Below are 17,778 nucleotides of genomic sequence, written 5' to 3' on the forward strand. Positions count from 1 at the left end.
ATTCCGATGTGAGATAAAGGATGCTCTTTACGGGCTTAGCCACAAATGAACACTTCGCTTGGAAGGTTGCTCATGTTGATTATCAGAGTGTGACCCCAACTGTGAGTATATGCTCGTCCGTGGGCTTAGCCGAGAGTGCACACTCCTCTGCGCGTTAAGACGGGAGTATACGTTATCTCGGGGGACCAATCGGGAATGTGCACTGCCCGAACGCTCGGTTCGTGGTTGGTCGAGTGGCTGCTTGCCAGGACGCTGCTGGAGAGGTTTTTCGTCTACCCTTGTCCTACTTCGGGACACATCGTCTGGGGCACATTGCATCTTGGTGCGCTGCAAGAGCTAGTTCACCAAGGTCGTCTGTTGTATGAGGATGCTCGTCAACTCTATGACTTGTCGAGACAAGTGTTGTTCTCCATTTGGGTTAGAAGAGTTTGGAATGAATGTATCTCCTTAAGCACTGGAAGTGTGGTAAACTCCGAGCGCGAGATTTGAGTTGGAAAATGTCAAATCAGTAAAAAAATGTGGTGAAAATGCTCCCAATTCAATCGTCGGTCCGAAAATTTGGAGCCGAGATGGTTGAATTATTCTTTGACAAATTTAGGCTTCTTGGAAGGCCACAAGAGCAAGCTAGGCCATAGGAATGGGCTGCTCAGCGGGAACAGGCTGGGCCATGAGAGCAAGCTGGGCCGCGGAAGCAGGCTGGGCCGTGAGAGTAGGCTTCTCGACCGGAACAAGCTGGGCCTCGAGAGTGGGCTGCTTGGCGGAAGCAAGCTGGGCCACGGGAGTGGGTTACTCGGTGTGGCGCACGTGGGTACGAGGCTAGGGCTCGGCTTGGCAACGCGTTGGGTTCGTGTTGGGTTTGAGTGGCTCAAGTCCTCTTGCCTTGGGCTTGGGCCCATGTGGGCTTGAATGGCACGGCTTGGGTCGTGGTTATGGCGCCGTGGGATTTGCCAAAGGTGGCTGTCATGGTGGTCACCATGGTGGTTGCCACGGTGGTGCCTCGTTGGGGCGCCTCTCGACTCACAGCTATGTTAAGCCTTGTAGATCGTCGCGGTCCTAATCCTTGAACGTTGGAATTTCTGTTCGTCGAGGCTTTCGAATCTCTTGCCATTGTACATTTCTTTTACGTTTTATCAAAGGATTTTTGGAAATAAAAATTCCTAGAATATGAATATACGAAAAATCTACAAATAGGCAAAGAAACAAGAAACCTTAGATGTGAGAGTCTTTTACGAGCGTGTGACTCAACTCTCAATGAAAGCACCAATTTGTGGATACAAATTTCTTCCTCCTTTCTCTTGGACAAAATTGCACCTACAAAACAAATAACACCTTAGGTCAAGGCCAAGAGCCTCACGCACCCATGATGAATGGGGGGGGGGCTTTGGCCGAAGAACCTCCGATGCTAAAGTTAGAATTTTGAGGGAAAAGTGTTTGGAGAAGTTAGAGAGTTTTGCAAGAGAATTGGAATTGAGTTTTTGAGCGAATGAGAGGGCTTATGTAGGAGAAAAACTTGTGTGGGGCTTGGCATGCCACTGGACTTTGCTAAGTGGCATTACAATCCACTCAAAAATCACCATGTGACAAGTCTTAAATATAATTTTTTTCTCATTCTTTTATATTTATAATTCTCATAATTATTTTTTTCACTAATGAATATGCATCAATTTAATGGCTTATATTTTGTTCTCCCCCCCCCCCCCCCTTTTTTTTCTTTTCCCAAACATTCCCTCCAGTTTATGTTGCAGGGCATGCCTGCTTTCTTTAACTTCCCAAACAATCTCATTGTGTAATATTATTTGATTTATCTCTTCAAATATGCTCTTTACGAAGATTGAACCCTTTCCTCATAGCATAAGCATTGCGTACTTGAAAGGCTTCAATGTCAAAATTCACCACCATTCTAATTTTTACATCTTAAAACTCCATTGTCTCAGCAGCAACCTACCAATTAAAAAAAAAAAAAAAAGTACTACCACATTAATAAAATACTCATAGTAAAGAACGGAAAAAACTATTGTACAAATATGTGGGTAATTCGTATCAACATATTAACCATAACATTGATTAACATTTGAGCCCAAATATTAGATTAACATGTTAACGAAAACAAATAAAAAATTAGGCTAACCCTAATACACCTATATATATGGGTTATTCATGTCAAGTTCACATGATCAAATCAAGTATTGTATAAATAACGAAAAAACTTAAAGATTATTGATTGATTTCCATGACAAAAGTTGGAGAAAGTGATTTTGTTTAGGGTACATAATTTTTTCTGAAGAACAGTGAGAGAAAAAAGTCGGAGAGACAAAGAAGTGGGAGAGAGAAGAAAGTGAAAGAGTCCTGCAACATAAATTGGAGGGAATATTTGGGATGGATAATCGTATCTTGCCATCAATTGTCCTTTTTTTTTTAAAAAAAAAAGAAAGAAAACAAAAAAAATATCCATTAGATTGATGTATATTAATTAGTGAGAAATATAATTATGAGAATCCTAAATATAAAAGAATGGGAAAAAAAATTACATTTAAGACTTGTTACGTGGCGATTTTTTAGTGGCTTGTAGTGCCACTTAGCAAAGTCCAGTGGTAAGCCAAGCCCCACACAAGTTTTTCTCCTTATGTAGGGATGTGGCTAGCCACCTTGGGAGATGGATTGGCCACTTGGATGGTTTTGTGGGTTAGGTTCTTGATTTGCGATTAATTAGCTAATTAATGGAATAATTATTTAATTAATTAGCTAATTATTATAATAAAGGAGGAAGGATTTGGGGGTTATCTTGTGGAGAAGATATGATAAGGATGGATGAAATAGGTTGTAAATAAATACCTATTTGGGCACTTTTGACTTGATTGAGGGATGATTGTCCACTGCTCGCGCATAAGAGTTCCGGTGTGCCTCGAGGGTAATTTTGTCTTTTTGTACCCAAAAATCCACGTGTCGCCTATTGGTTATTTTTGGCTCCACAATGTGTAAATAAAGATTAAGAAATTGAACGATTCTGATTATAAAATTCTTACAATGAATACATGTTATCCTTAAGGAATGCAAGTATTTTCCATATAATTGTACCCATTAAATCTGTAACCGAGATAAAGGAGACTTAATTTGGAATAAGTTTATTCGCATTTTTATGACTGTTATAGATTGTTGGTCAATTTTGGTGTAACGAATCTTGTTAGGTTTAAAGTAGAAATATTTTTGTCTATCACTGGTTAGCACTTAGTAAGAAGATAAGTAGAGAAATTTTTCTGTGACAGGGATGTTAAGTCGATTATGTAGCATCATGCGTTTTAATGATTTTTTATATATCGATGTGTAATCAACCCGTCGGCAGTGTTGCATGTAGGTTTTCCTTTCCTCCACGTGAAAACGAAAGTATTTTCTTGACAAGAGCATCAACTAGCCGGTCTTGTGGACAGATGCCAACAAGTATGGCTTGTCTCCTTCTGCAATAACCCACCATGAAATTCTCTCCATGAAGCAAACTCACTGAAGTTTTCAGTTATGGGCATCATTTTCACTTCCCTGTATAATATTCTTCGCCACGGACTTATGCTGCAATCGATAATGTAATATACTATATATGCTTTCTAGCCATATTCATTATTTGCATATTGTATGCATCATGTAATATCTGATAGACTTAGTCGTTTAAATATTAAAATGTTTGGTAACGAGATGATTTTTAAATGAGTTGTATATATACGAAGGTGTGTGTGCGTGTATGTAAACCCTAGCTAGTTATAACCTGTAATTGAGACTCCATGACATATAGTGCTGCCCTATTTGAGCAGAGCAACTTATATTCTATTATTGTCACTTTCGGTCATGAAATTATTTTATTGGAATGTCATGTGGCAGTAGACTCATTTCATGTAAGTCCCATCTATTTGGAAGAGAGATTTTCTTACTATGTAATGGTAAATGTCTATTGGATGTATGAAACCCTTTTTTTTTTTCTTGTCAAAGGTATGAAACCCTTTTTGAACGCATGAAAAACATTTATTGGGCAGCTGACACTATTGAAACTATCTCTTCATTACAAAGACTTACGTAGAACGAGTTCATCGCTATAGTAACTTCTAGTTCCAATTAAACAATGACATGCGTAAATTTTTAACACATAACATTATATTATTAGATTCTAACATCATATAATTATGAATCTGTTCCATGTAAATTGCTATCGGATAGAATCTCTTCCTATTTCGATCCTAATGAGATATTACTTCCAAGTGGTAAACCGGCTGACTACAATGTTTTGAGAAATACAAAGAAGACAGACTTCCCTACTTGGCAATTGCTTGCTAAACTGCCACCGTCACCGGTTCACCCCTTTATTGTTTTACACAAAAAGTGGATAATATATTCGCTTTTCGTGGACAGTTGGGCCAACCAATGGTTCCAGAATATTTTTTTATGCTTGCGACAAGGGACGCATTAAGAGAATATGGAACAACAGGAATACAACCAAGAGAATATGAGAGAAAAGGTGTGTACAAGGCTTATGTTTTTTTTTTTTTTTCCTTTTTTGGGGAAACTTACAAGGCTTATGTTCTTTTCGAGAGAAATTTGAGATTAAAATTTTACTTTTATTTATAGTCATTGTCATTTGCTTAATTTTATCTAATCTCATTGGTTTACATTTCTCGTTCTACGTACTCTCATTTTGTCTTCATCTTTGATCTGATAATTGAATCCGTGTATTTTCTTAGCCATTGTTTATAAATCATATACGCAAAAAGATCAACTAAATTGAAAATTTTTAATCATCTTACATTACTAATAGATGAACAAACAAAGTGTTTTATAAAAACAATGGATTATCACATTATGGCATTTACAAAGAGATTGATATTGTATTCTCCACTAAAATAAACGCGTCAAAATTTATAGGTTAAATATGCGAAAAGGCAGCTGTCGACGTGTCGTCCGATTGCCCCGAATTGACATCAGCCTTTTGTCAAGAAGTGCACAGGGCACTAGAGCCAGCACTTTCAAGTTTCGAAGTACTTGGCCATACTTTGGTGTCCGAGTTAATGTCAGGGATTTAATTTCAAATTTCTAATGATTCATATCAAAATATAGGAATTTTTATTTTATTTTATTATTACAAGCGATATTACTACTTTACGTGGCATTAAAATCTTCTCCGTTAAGAGAATCCACAACTTACTGATAAGAGTGTTTAAGTTGTACATGTTAGCAAGCTAATGCAACACTAATCACTTGTTTTATCAATCTCACAACATGATCTCATAATTCGTACTATTAATAATTTTATTTCGTCATTCAAACTTCGTGCTTGCAAAAGATTAGCCAACTCAAACAATATTTAGTCATCTAGATATGATCAAGGAATACAACATAAGCATTGAGTTGGGAGGAATCTTGGAGTTCATGGAAGGGAGATGCACAAGACAGAGCAGACAAAAAGGGGATTTCGTCACGAAATTTTCGTGGAATAAGCCAGATGCTGCTCTTAGCCTTGTTTTTCAAGTATTATACAATAAACACAAAACCTTGGACTCAAATTCTCAACAGTCAAAACCTAGTGACGTTCGTACAATTCCAAATTCACGTTAGAGGTATCTTCCTCGGGAAGAAAACGATAACTAAGGCTCCTTTTGTGCTAGAGATTGTAACAAAGCAGCGCATACCGCGGCTGGTCTTGTGCTTAAAGAGGAGGGCCGTTGCTTGTGGGATGCTGTGATTAGGGGTGATTTTCGTCCGAGTCAAATTGGAAACAAGCATTTCAACACCAATCCAAGAGAGTTTCGGAATCAAATAATAGTTCCAATTTCAGAATTGAATTATTGAATTTTCAGTACATAATTTGGATATCCTACATTTTGTAAGACAAAAAAATTTCAGACTTTTATGTATTAACCATACAATATTTTTTTCTGAATTTTTGCAATATTTGTAGGTTTATGTATTAACCATACAATATTTTTTCCGAATTTTTGCTATATTTGTAGGTTGTTCCAATTGTCATCCTAATCTAAAAAAAAAATTCGTTCAAAAATGTTAGGACTCGGAACAGAAATTTTCAGCTCGGATTGAAATTTCCAATCCAACTTGCACCCATAGCGTTGATCCATGTTGACTCTTTGACCTCTAAGTGCAGACGTTAATGTTTACACTAAAGAATGAGGAAAATAAATTGGTATCAAATTCGTCATCTAGGAACTTCGAACCTAAGATTTTTAGTGAAGAATAATACTGTTGGATCATAATACTGAGTGACATTTAATCATATCATTAATCATCAACTTTGTGTCTATTATTCCCTCTAACATTTCGTGTGTTGATCAATTAGTATTCATCAATGTAGTCGAGTTAACTAAAGCAATATGCTTCCATTTTTACTTAAGTTCGAATATTTCTTATTTTGGTTAAATTAGATTATAATATTGCTCTAAAACAAGGAAATAAATAAAATCAGAATTCAACGGTCTAATATATGAGACTGGGCTTTTAAAATTTGAGAAAGGCCCAATAGGAAAATGAGATACATTTGAAACTCTAATAATGGCCTCAAATTGGACAAATGTAACACCCAATTTATCGCTCGCATTTCTTTTTCTTCCGTTTTTCTTCATATGGTCGGAAGTTCCTTCCGCAGCTATCTTCTTGTTTCTGTCCGTTGATTCTCCTTTAATTATTCAATGAAAGTCTTATGGGAAAAGCAAGGAATGCGGAAGAGAAGAAAATCGAAGTGGAAAAATTAATTTTCATTTCGTATCACAAACTCAGTTAAGGTCGGATTGCAGTTAGAGCAAACGTTGCGAGAGGGCTTGAGACAGAGAGACACAATGGACACCATTGTAGACGAGCTGCGTACTCGAATCATGGACCTTTTTTCATTCAGGAGTGGTATGAGGAATGTACAGCAATTAGAGGGTTCAAATGTTGAGTTTTTGGCTCGAGAAATATGAATCAACTCAGACATGACACAGATGATAAATTGGTTGGGTCATTGTGAAGACATCCATACGGTTAACTTAATTGATCGGATTAACCACTTAATACAACGGTCTACTAGTATTTCCTTTTACTTGTAATTAAGAAATCTTAAGTTCAATTCTCGTCAAAGGATAATTTGAACCAAATTATTGCTGATCCATTGTGAAACTTAATCCACTCCCCACCCTCTCTCTCTCTCTCTTTCTCTCAATATAGATAACATCGTTTGTTCAAAAAAAAAACATTAAATAAATAAATTGATCGGATTAAGGTTCACTAATACTTGGTACGAACTTGAATGGTACATTACCTAATCACGCAATGGCACCGCGCGGTTCAGTTGTCATGCATAAAAATGGCCTGGAAAAGGGGTAGCAAATGACATACTTTACTTCTTTCGTTCACCATGAATAAATAAATGGAAACAAAGAAAACTAAGATCTCAATAACGTGTTTTAATTCACCTTGTCGGCTATCTTTCCACTTGTAAAAGTGAAATTTCTTGTTCAGTAACACTATCATGTCAAAGATGATGCATCTGTCGTTATGAATCACACGCAGGTTTGGTCAAGTCATGAAAAATGTAACAAGAAATGCAACTTCTCGGACCCTAATTGCGACATTCAAGCTGCAATTCATGAATCAAATAACGCTAAAAATACTAAATACCTTGTCCAATAGCAAAGAATAATGCTCCTCTTGTCTCTCTTTTAACTAAAAGAATTACAGAATCAAACGAGGTGGGTACAAAAGTGGGAATACTCCCCATATAAAGAACGAACAAATAGTAAGATCTTTCGATTACCTGTACCTCTAATTCCTTCCTCCCTCAAGATCACGGAGGAAGAGCGAGACTACTGTATCTGATGATTTACAACCTTTTGATTTGCTGGCCAGAAAGTGTACAAAAAGCTAACTGGCAAAATCAGTATTTGATCACATGGTGGCGCAACCAAAGATCGTACATGACCATGTGAAATGCATCATATTTGACAGGAGGTGAATTCCACTGGAAGTGCTGCTGGACCTGAAAGAAGAATCATGACACGAAAAGAAATTTTTAGTTACCTACAATTAAAAACAAGTGTTCCCAACACACACGCACGACATCAAAGGAAATATATTCATCACATAATATTGAAGAGTGTAAGATCAACATACAATGACATTTTCTAGTTCTAAATGAAAGCATTTACCTTAACCAAGTTTTTGTGAAGCGTAAGAAACTCTGAATAGGGTATGTCCTTAAGAATTTGTTTAAGTTGATATACATCCTTCTCCGTAAGTATAACAGCAAATTTTCGCCAATCGAGAATGTCATTGAATGGAAGGTCATAGTAATTTGATAATATCACTGCAAGAAATCAAACCAAACAGTGGACAAACAATTAAGAGGACTTTTAATCGTATACATTACATTCAAGCTAAAAGAAAAAGGATAAATTAAGATAGGGAATTGCAATTTAATATTTCAAAAAGCTAATCACCATCGCCTCAAGTTTCTGTCCATATGTACATCCCTAAGAAAAAAAAAAAGTGTAGCTGCATTCGAGAACCACATTTACTTGTCATCATGTTCGAAGAACAATGACTGATGAGTGAAATTAAAGAAAATATAGACACGCGGCACACACCCATTTGATAAGCAAACAACATCAGTCAAGTGGCACAGTCAACACAGATTTGAGGATGCATCCATTGAATAAAAATGAAAACAATTCGAAAGTTATAGGCACAAAAAAGAAAGAGAAATTGTAGAGAGAGACTGATTAGCTTGAAATCTCTGTTCAAAATTAAAAATATTTTCAAGAAGAAACACCGCAAAGAGATTAAAATTTCTTACGTGAAGGCAAACTTTCTGATCCCCCTAGCATGGATAAAGGTGTCTGTTTGCTTTCAATTCGCCTCTACTCCTCTTTTTTCTTAAATAATATGGCTATATGATTCGACCATTGACATTCCCAATTCAAGCCAAGAATAGATGATAAACACCATTACATAAATCTCACTGCAATTTTCAAGAAACAATAATATCTGAATTCTTACCAGGAATACATCCATAATGGATTGAGTCAGTTGGGCGAGCACTGTTAACCTGCGAGCCACCAGGGCATATGCAGAACTTGGTTTCATAAAACTTCCTTTGATATAACAAATTCCCTTCTGCCCTGTTTATTCTGTTGTTCAATATATAAAGCTCTGTGTCATTCTCCCATACTCGTGCCAGTATAACTCTAATTTTGGAGTTCCGATGACCGGCCCAAAAACCGAGGGTTGTCCTGCAAAGCATGCCTCCTACTAATTAATGAACTTGTGTTAATAGGCTCAATCTAGTGGCAATAAAATTATAATTACCCTCCCGTCTGCACAGGTGTCAACTTATGAAACATATCATATGATAGGTAGGCCAACACCCATGAGTATGGAAATTAATCCAAAAAGAAGTAATAACATATTGTTTGTGCAAGTCAATAAGTGCATAACAGAGCATATATATACATTAAACGCATATCCTTCTATATTACCTGTTCTCCACATCGTTTCCTCCGGCTGGAAGAGCAAATGGCTGAAGTACTTGAGGAAGGGCAACATCTTTGTGCGGAATGAAACCAACATCATAGCTAGGGGAACACACAACTCGAATTGAGTTTTTCACAAGAAGTGGAAGCCCTTCGGTTGCCCTCACCCCAACATCATGACATGTGACAAAGAAGTGGTCAGCGCCCAAGGTTCGGTTCCAGTAAGGATACTTGGATATCAAGCTCTCCACATAGTCCCGAACAATTATGGTCATGTTTTCATAAGATGTACCCTGCATAATCATTATAAACCAACATATGAAGATCAAATTCAGAGTAGGAGATTGGTCAATCATATCCAATCACGTAGTGTTTCAGTGAGTAACCATTTATCAGTATCTATCTCCTGTATGCTACAATCAGACATTACCACGCCCATTTGAGATGCATCAACCCTAGACTAAAACATAACGCAACTCTTCGAATAAGTTCGCATTTGCAAATACGTCTAGTAAGTCGTTAGTACATAGCCCAAAACAACCAAATACTTGAATGCAATAACGATATCCTAAACCCAAAAATAATAAGATGAAACAAATCGAAATCCACAACAAATAAAGGCATGACCACTACAATGTAAAAAACTAGAGTTTCACTTCCCCTGACAAACACAAATCACAACTAGAACTGAAAGCAAAATCGCGGCATCCATAATTTCAATGGCTGTAGTACCATGTCCCTTTTAGCATTGTAAAACTTACAACTCATCCAAAATCATGCCAAACAACGAAAATATGAGATTTCTCCGATTCACAGCAACAAGGAAAATCACAATCTCTATCAGCTCTACTTTCCCCGCAATTTTCTCAGCAGCCAAGCAGTCCAAAACAAAAACAAAGTGAATCCGGATCGGAATGAGTTAGAGTGAAACAATACCTTGCCTCGCATTTTGTGGGAGGAGATAGGGATGAAGAAGAGGTGAGCCTGATCCGGATCGTCGGTTCGGAAGTGACTTTCTCTGATATTCTGAAAGAAATAGCCCTCGCTGGCGTACTTACCGGTGAGCTTCCTCGGCGTCTGGTAAAACGTGTTCGGATCGCCGTCCGGGTAGATGTAGACCTTGAATTTGGCTTCCATCTCGGCGAAATTCAACCGGAACACCTCCGGCGAGTGGTAGATGTCGGAGAACTGCTCATTGTCTGCGTCGTCGTCGTCGGAGGAGATGTAAGTGGTGGTGGCGGTGGTGGGGGAGGCGTAGGCGGAGGGATGGAGGGAATTGAGGGAGAAATAGATGAAGGAGAGCAAGGTAAGGATGGCGAGAGTCAAAAGAGATCCTTGTAAAGAGCACAACATTGGAGACGACGACGACGACGACGGCGACTGCAACAGCGACGGCGACTTGAATTGCTTTTGCTTGCCCACACTCATCTGGGCTTGCTAACTTGCACTGGGGGCTCAGTGTCGAAGCACAGTAAGGTATGTACGCTTCGCTCTCTCGCCGCTGGCTTTGATATGGAATTTTGGAGCTGTAAAAATCAGGTCTTGATTCTGATTAAAATACAAAATTGGAGAAACTTTGATCTGTCTTTTTATTTTTATTTTTTTGCTTTTCTCATGGGGAATGAATGAATTCCCTTCAACTTTAACAGAGAAAATCCGTGAATTTCGTTTGTATTACACCGTAGATGCGTTCAGAATCAACACCTTGCAAAAAATTATTTTAAATTATATCTTTGGATATTTTTAAATCTAACCGTTGAATTTAAATCAATCATTGCAACTGACGAGACGAGTTAGACTTCGAAAAAAGACTAAGAGAGGGGCTACATTTGACCAGGCTAATGCCTCTTTGGCTAAATAATTGTATGGTGGGCTTCACACAATTAGCCTGGCTCTTTGGCCAAATAATTGTATGGTGGGCTTCACACAATTATAGTCTAGTCATAAATCAGGCCATTTTTTTGCTTTTGGATCTTTAACCATTTCCATTGGAGATCGCTTAAGTATCCATATGTTTAAGCTTCTTGGATTGTCTATATTCAGTGAACTTGTTCAACAAACAAGTACCCGTACATTCCCCACGTATTCAATGTCTAGTCGACATTCCAAACGACTAGGAACTTAGTTTAAGGTCTAAGTGACTATGGAATAGTCTCCCTGCCCTAACCTCATTTAGGACATTGCTTTCATACCTTAAGTCCTATAAACTCATTCACAGTATATTATCTCTATAGTATAATGCCAAACCCATGAATGAAAAGTCAGCATAACAAGGCAGGCATCATTTTGAGGATCAAGAGGGGTCAGATCTGCTAGAGATGCATTGGGATAAGCCCAAATTTGTAGTACACCAATTCAATGGATGCATGTAGGCGCAGTGCTACATCTTTACTAATAGATCAACAACGAAGGATATATCTTTTCTAATTGCAATGAGCCAAGTACAAGCGCAAAGTTGAACTCAGATATAGAATTTTCGGATTCCATAACCTTTTCAAGGGTCTCATTTGCATATAGCATATGGAAGATTATAGATATACTCAAAGGGTAACACCTTCGGGATATATTTCGACTAGTAGACCAAAGCACTGTCAGAACAATGCCTGAACTTCAGGCTAAGGCATAAACGAGTTTCCCAAGATCCTGCATCTCAAATTCCGTCTTCAAGTGCGAGGCAATTTTCTCAAGCTCTTCTAGAGTCTTAGTGAGATTCATGTCAACGACATAAACTGTAACTCTAGCAATTCAAAATGAGACTTCATAGTTTAACACTCAAAGGTGTAATTCATATCCCTAATTGAACAAATAATCACTTAGATGGGTACACCACATTCGTCGGATTGCTTCAATCCATAAAATGAACGCCTTAAACGAGTTGAGAGGGTGTTTTATGGTTTGGAACTATTTAAACCAGTCCATGTAATTCTTCGGGTACTTACATGTAAATCTCCATATTAATATCCCCATGGAGAAACACTAACCACATTCGTAATGCTGCAATCACTCACAGGGCGTTTAAGAGAAACCTTGCGCCATAAGGTATGCATCATATCACATTGTTTCATTCATCTTATTATGCTTCCTTTCCCACTTGTAACGCAACAGGGTTACCTTGGGTAGCGTAGGAACTACGAGTCCAAACACATTTTGGTAAGGAATTAAACCTGAATTTTAATTTCAGTTGTCCAATTAGTTCTACGTTGTCACTAATCAATGGAACACAGTTCGATATCGTCCCTTTTCATTTATGTCGGTAGCTACCATTTAAGTGAAAACATCATCGATGATAATCTCATTCCAATTCCATTATCTCGTACAAACTAGTATACTGGACCAAGAACTTCAAGCCTCAAGAGTAATCCGAATTAATCTCATGAGATGGAAATGACTTGAGACAACGATCAAGTATAAATTCATTTTGTGTCGTGACCTTTCTCTTCTAAGGAAGTGAATCCTATGAACTGAGTGATTTGTCGTGCTTTAGGCCGAGACAGATTGATTGGCTATCTACCGATGTATTCGACCATCCAACAGGAGTGGCCAAACATTCCAATAGGAACGGCACACCCGTCGGGGATGTTGACTCGACCTTTGTTAAGTACTTATATCCTTGCAGGCACGTTTGCAGCTGGTATATGATCTCATCATTTTAGCTAAATCAAAGGAATGTGTTTGGAGCAACATTCTGAAAGTTAGAATACATCGCACTTGCTTATTACACTTATGCGGTACGGGAATCGAGATGACACATAGTGGGAAACGTTCACGCAAATTCATGCCATTCTATAGGAACATTGACGTTCTTATCTCCCCTTAAGAAAGGGAAGACTGTCTCATTGAAGTGACAATCCGCAAATGAGCAGTAAAGAGATCGCATGCAATGGCTCTAAGAGAGCTATTATGAAGGAGAATCATAATCGACAAAGATTCACAACCTTATATTGGTATGTTGCAACGTCGCAACTTGGCACATTGAATGCACCCCAAAAAGCGTAAGTACAAAACGTCAGGTTCGTACCCAGTAACCAACTGTAACATCGAATAGTTTAGGTGGCAATAGGCCTCAAGGTGGACCAACATAGCTGCGTACAAAATTGCATAGCCCTAGGCAGAAACTGAAATCATGGTGTGTTCACCAAGGTTCATGGGATCAATTAAATTGTGCTTTATGATCACTCTGCGAGGCTATTTTGGGGTGAACATGGGAATTCGATGTCCAATTATAAACCTCAAAGACATACAATACTTATCGAAGAATCTTCAATATAAACTCTCCAGAATTATCCAGTCTTCCAGACTTTATAGGATAATTAGGGTGGTGAACCCTTAAAGTCGGCCAAGAGGTTTAGCAGCAATGTGTATGGACAAACATGTGACTAGTTTGTTGATTCATCAACCAAAATCATAAGTATTTATATGGTCCACATTTTGGTTGGATTAGTCCACATATATTCCCTTAAATCCACTATGAAAGAAGGGTAATTTCATATCTTTGCGAGAGATGATTTAAAAATCAAATTTCCCAACTGAGCAGTGATGAGTCAATATTATACCATATATTTTACCCTAGTCTTAGTTATAGTTTATTGATTATTTTGATAGAATTTTGATACTTTGTTATATATTTTCAATGTAGGACATTTGATTTCCTCAGGAGAAAAAAGTAATCAAATGGATGAATTTTAGAGTGATTCCAAATGGAGGATGTTCATGACCCTTTCAAGATGATTGTATCAAAATTTCAGATTTTTCTACCAAGCCGTTTGACTGTGGCGATGAAATAAAGGTCCAGCGCCCAGCTTTCCCAAATTGACGTTTCTGGACGTTTTGGGTATTTTGGAGGTCAAGATGGCATAGTTTGAGGAAGATTCCTTCTGAGGATTTATTAGGGACGTCTCAAAATTTAAAAAGAGACCTTTTGGGACCAAATTGAAGTTGATTTGGTCAGTCAAAAGTCTAATTTTCTAAGAAGTCCGAATTCCAGTTCAAATAGGAAACCTTTTATTTCCTATTTATCTTATTTTATTTTGTTTCCTAGTTTTATTCTAAGACCTTTTAGGGTTTTATTTTGTAATAGTATAAATAAGGCTATTTAGCCATTAGAGGAGGACAACGCACGCATCAATTTGGAGAATTTAGCTGGGCATTGAAGTTTTGTATTTCAATGTGTTTTCTATCCTTTTTCTATTTCAATAAAATTCCTTTTATTTTATAGTTGTTCATAACTAATTTTCATTTGTTAGGGTGAAGTCATGATCCTTAGCATGAATATGTGATTTTATTAATTTGCTTATGAATGGATGCATACTTGCTTTGAATTATTAATCACCGCAATTAAACTATCTAATTGTCTTAGTGATTCACGACCATTAGGATTTTTAGACAAGTAATTTGATGCAATTTTTGTTGGAACATCACCCTGAAATTGAGGAAGGCTACTTGTGATTAGTAATTGTAAGTTCACTTAAGGCGAACATCACGCTCTTAAGGGTTGCATGGTTTTTCAAAGAGTTTTCACAAAGCTTAATGAGTCTTGCATGTTTATATTTGATCTGAACATCACAGACGGGTTGCATGTTAGATATACGTTTTCACTTGAACATCACGAGGAAAATATATATTAGGAAAACCTAACCTTCAAAGCATGTATGTAGAAATTCATAAGTAATTGGTAAAATTGCATAGGATTGTTAAGGGGACGGCGGAACCCTAGACTTTTACAATTTGGTTTTCAAAATGTTTTCCTTTGTTTTCTTTATTTTGCTAGTTTCTTTAACCTTTTTAATTAAATTCGTTTTTATTATTTTTAAATTCAAAATCAACCTTTTCCAATCTTTGTTTTCAAGTAATTAATTAAGATTTGGCTTGAGCTGCTATACCACTACAACCTTGTACTCTTGCAAGTATTTTTAAGTGTTTTTATCCCTACTTTTGTAAGTGGTAAAAATCTTATCGAGCAGGCTTGGCAAAGTGTGCTTGTAGGCACAAGATCCTTACTTCGATTAAGGAGATGCGTCGTGCCAAAGCAAATAAACTGCTCAATCCCTAGGCTCCAAGCTAGCCACATGTGGCGTGTTCCCAGTTGGGAGATAGCCCATTGGCCCCAAAACAAAGCCTCTGGCTCATTTTTGGAGGTGATGCAAAGATATTCCACTCTATTTTCTTCAATGGTTTCATTTATGATCAGTGTTCTCTTGAATATCCTTAAAACTCAACGACGTTCTTCCGGAACGGGGAAAATATAAGGTCTCTTAAATGGTAATGTAGTACCATTCATACAACGAGGAGCGTGCCAATGCTCTTAATCAGGTTGGATAGACCTGAAGTTGTTGCTAGAGATGTGATTTAGGTGTAAAATTAGTATGCGTGATATCACATTTATCCAAAAAACTAACTTTCCCACATTCGTACCTAATCACGTGTTTAATTGAATTTGGTCACATGTATACAAGAAACATGATTCAATTAACTCATTTTCGAGGACAATATTGATAACATAATCCATAACTAAAACAAATCCAAGAACATAGAAAAATGTTCACAAAGTAAACCAAAGTTACGAAGGGGATTCAGCCAACAAGGTCATTCATGTCAAAATTTTGTTTTTCCAACGGTGTTCAGTGGAGCAAAATCAGCCTCACATATTGACTACTAGAATGGTATTCCTCAACAACATTGGTAAGAGCACAAACAGGTGAATAACCAATGATCTATTCCATTAAGATGGAAGTAGAGGTTTGAGAACAATATCCCTTATTCTTGAAGTTTTAGGTTTTAGGTGCCAAGGATCATACTTTGAGCGTGATGCCACACCTTGGCAGGCCTTGATTCTACCATATGTTGTAAAAACAAACTCGAAGGACGAGAAAAGTATTCTCCAGTCAAAATTCTTTTGGATCTATAAACTTCATAATCGTACTAATTCATGGACGTAATCATGGTGTGCTTCAGGCAATATTTTTCATGATTAAACAGTTCGTAGAAGCGAGCTAAAGAGCCATGGAATCCTTGTTCGGGAGGTATTTCCCTTTGTAATGCTTCAAGCATAAGTCTTCGAATGAAGATCATAGCAGAGGCTTATTCAGCTCTTCCATGACATTGTTGGCTTCAATGGTTTCTCAGTTTCTTGATAGTCAAGTGGAGATTCACGTCTTGTACCCACATAAAGTGGTTTAAGTTAGAAACGTCCAAATAAGGGAAATTGAACTTGTGACGGTCTGACAATCACTAAATGGAGGGAACAGGATTGGGAATAATGCTATAGGCAATAAAACATCCATAAGCATCAAAGGTAGAACATTTGGATTCTAAGACATGGTTTACATGAAAAATGTCGGGTGTTCATGGGTGTATTTTTTTATGAAAACTTTATGTTTCAAAGGCACTAAATTCGAAACTACAAGTTCAATTTAGTTTATGAACATTTAGTTCATAAAAGAAAGGTTCCCGCAAGAACACAGAATGTTATATGTTGATTTAAGTGTAGTGGATTTGAGTTGCTTTGGGAACTCAAGTGTGAGAGCTTCGGGACTACGAAATGATGTCAACGGTTCAAAATAGAAAAATAAAATTTTGAATCGTTAATGTCCAAAAGTGATCTTCAGGTCAATAATTTTGGATTAATTATCAAATTAATGGACTGCTGGTCACTTTAATTAATTCAATAGATCAAGATCAAACAGGGTCAATCGTGGAAGCAAAAATAATGATAGGTGGGTCATATTAGCTTCAGTTGGCGATAGGCCAAGTGATAATTAAATTAGAATTAATCAACGTAAACCAAAGAGTCCCAAAAAGAAATAATTGGGTATGATTTATAATGTGGGCATGCCAAAAATTGGCATTGGGTTGAAAAAATAATGCAGCCTAGCCTTATTGGGCTGGCTACAGTGTGGGGACAGGCCCTGCAGCATGGCTACAAGTCATTGGGCCTCAGGGAAAGCTGCAAGTGCAGCCCAATTATGGTTGCAGGCTATTGGGCCAACCCTAAGATGAAGCCCAGCAGCAAAAGCTGCTAGTTTGGGCCAAAACGAGGCGCAGAAGCAAGCCCAACTGAAGGATGGCTTACAGGTTGACACTAAAAGCCCAGTAGAAGCTGGCTTTCAAGTTTGGGTCGGGGCAAGGCAAATCCAGCAGAGTAAACTGCTGGTGAGTTGGGCTAAGACGTGGGCGAAGCCCAGTAAGCAACGCGGGCCTGCTGCAGGGTAGCCAAGGGCACGGGACAAAGCCCAGCAGCATAGGGCTGTTGGTTTTGGGCCAGGGACACGGTAGGACATAATCCAAG

General features: G+C 37.7%; 1 protein-coding gene across 1 annotated transcript; it reads right to left on the minus strand.

Annotated features, from left to right (window-relative positions):
* Positions 1 to 7,410: 7,410 nt before the first annotated feature.
* Positions 7,411 to 11,140, minus strand: LOC137720942 (probable glycosyltransferase At5g03795). Its single transcript, XM_068460067.1, has 5 exons — positions 10,431 to 11,140; positions 9,501 to 9,787; positions 9,022 to 9,254; positions 8,172 to 8,329; positions 7,411 to 8,002 (listed from the first exon to the last, which is right to left on the minus strand). The coding sequence occupies exons 1-5, from the start codon at positions 10,920 to 10,922 to the stop codon at positions 7,901 to 7,903; spliced, it is 1,272 nt and encodes a 423-aa protein (XP_068316168.1). The 5' UTR covers positions 10,923 to 11,140; the 3' UTR covers positions 7,411 to 7,900.
* Between the last annotated feature and the right edge of the window lie 6,638 nt (positions 11,141 to 17,778).

This window comes from Pyrus communis, chromosome 16 (assembly GCF_963583255.1).
Source record: "Pyrus communis chromosome 16, drPyrComm1.1, whole genome shotgun sequence".
In the NCBI taxonomy this organism is placed as follows: Eukaryota; Viridiplantae; Streptophyta; class Magnoliopsida; order Rosales; family Rosaceae; genus Pyrus; species Pyrus communis.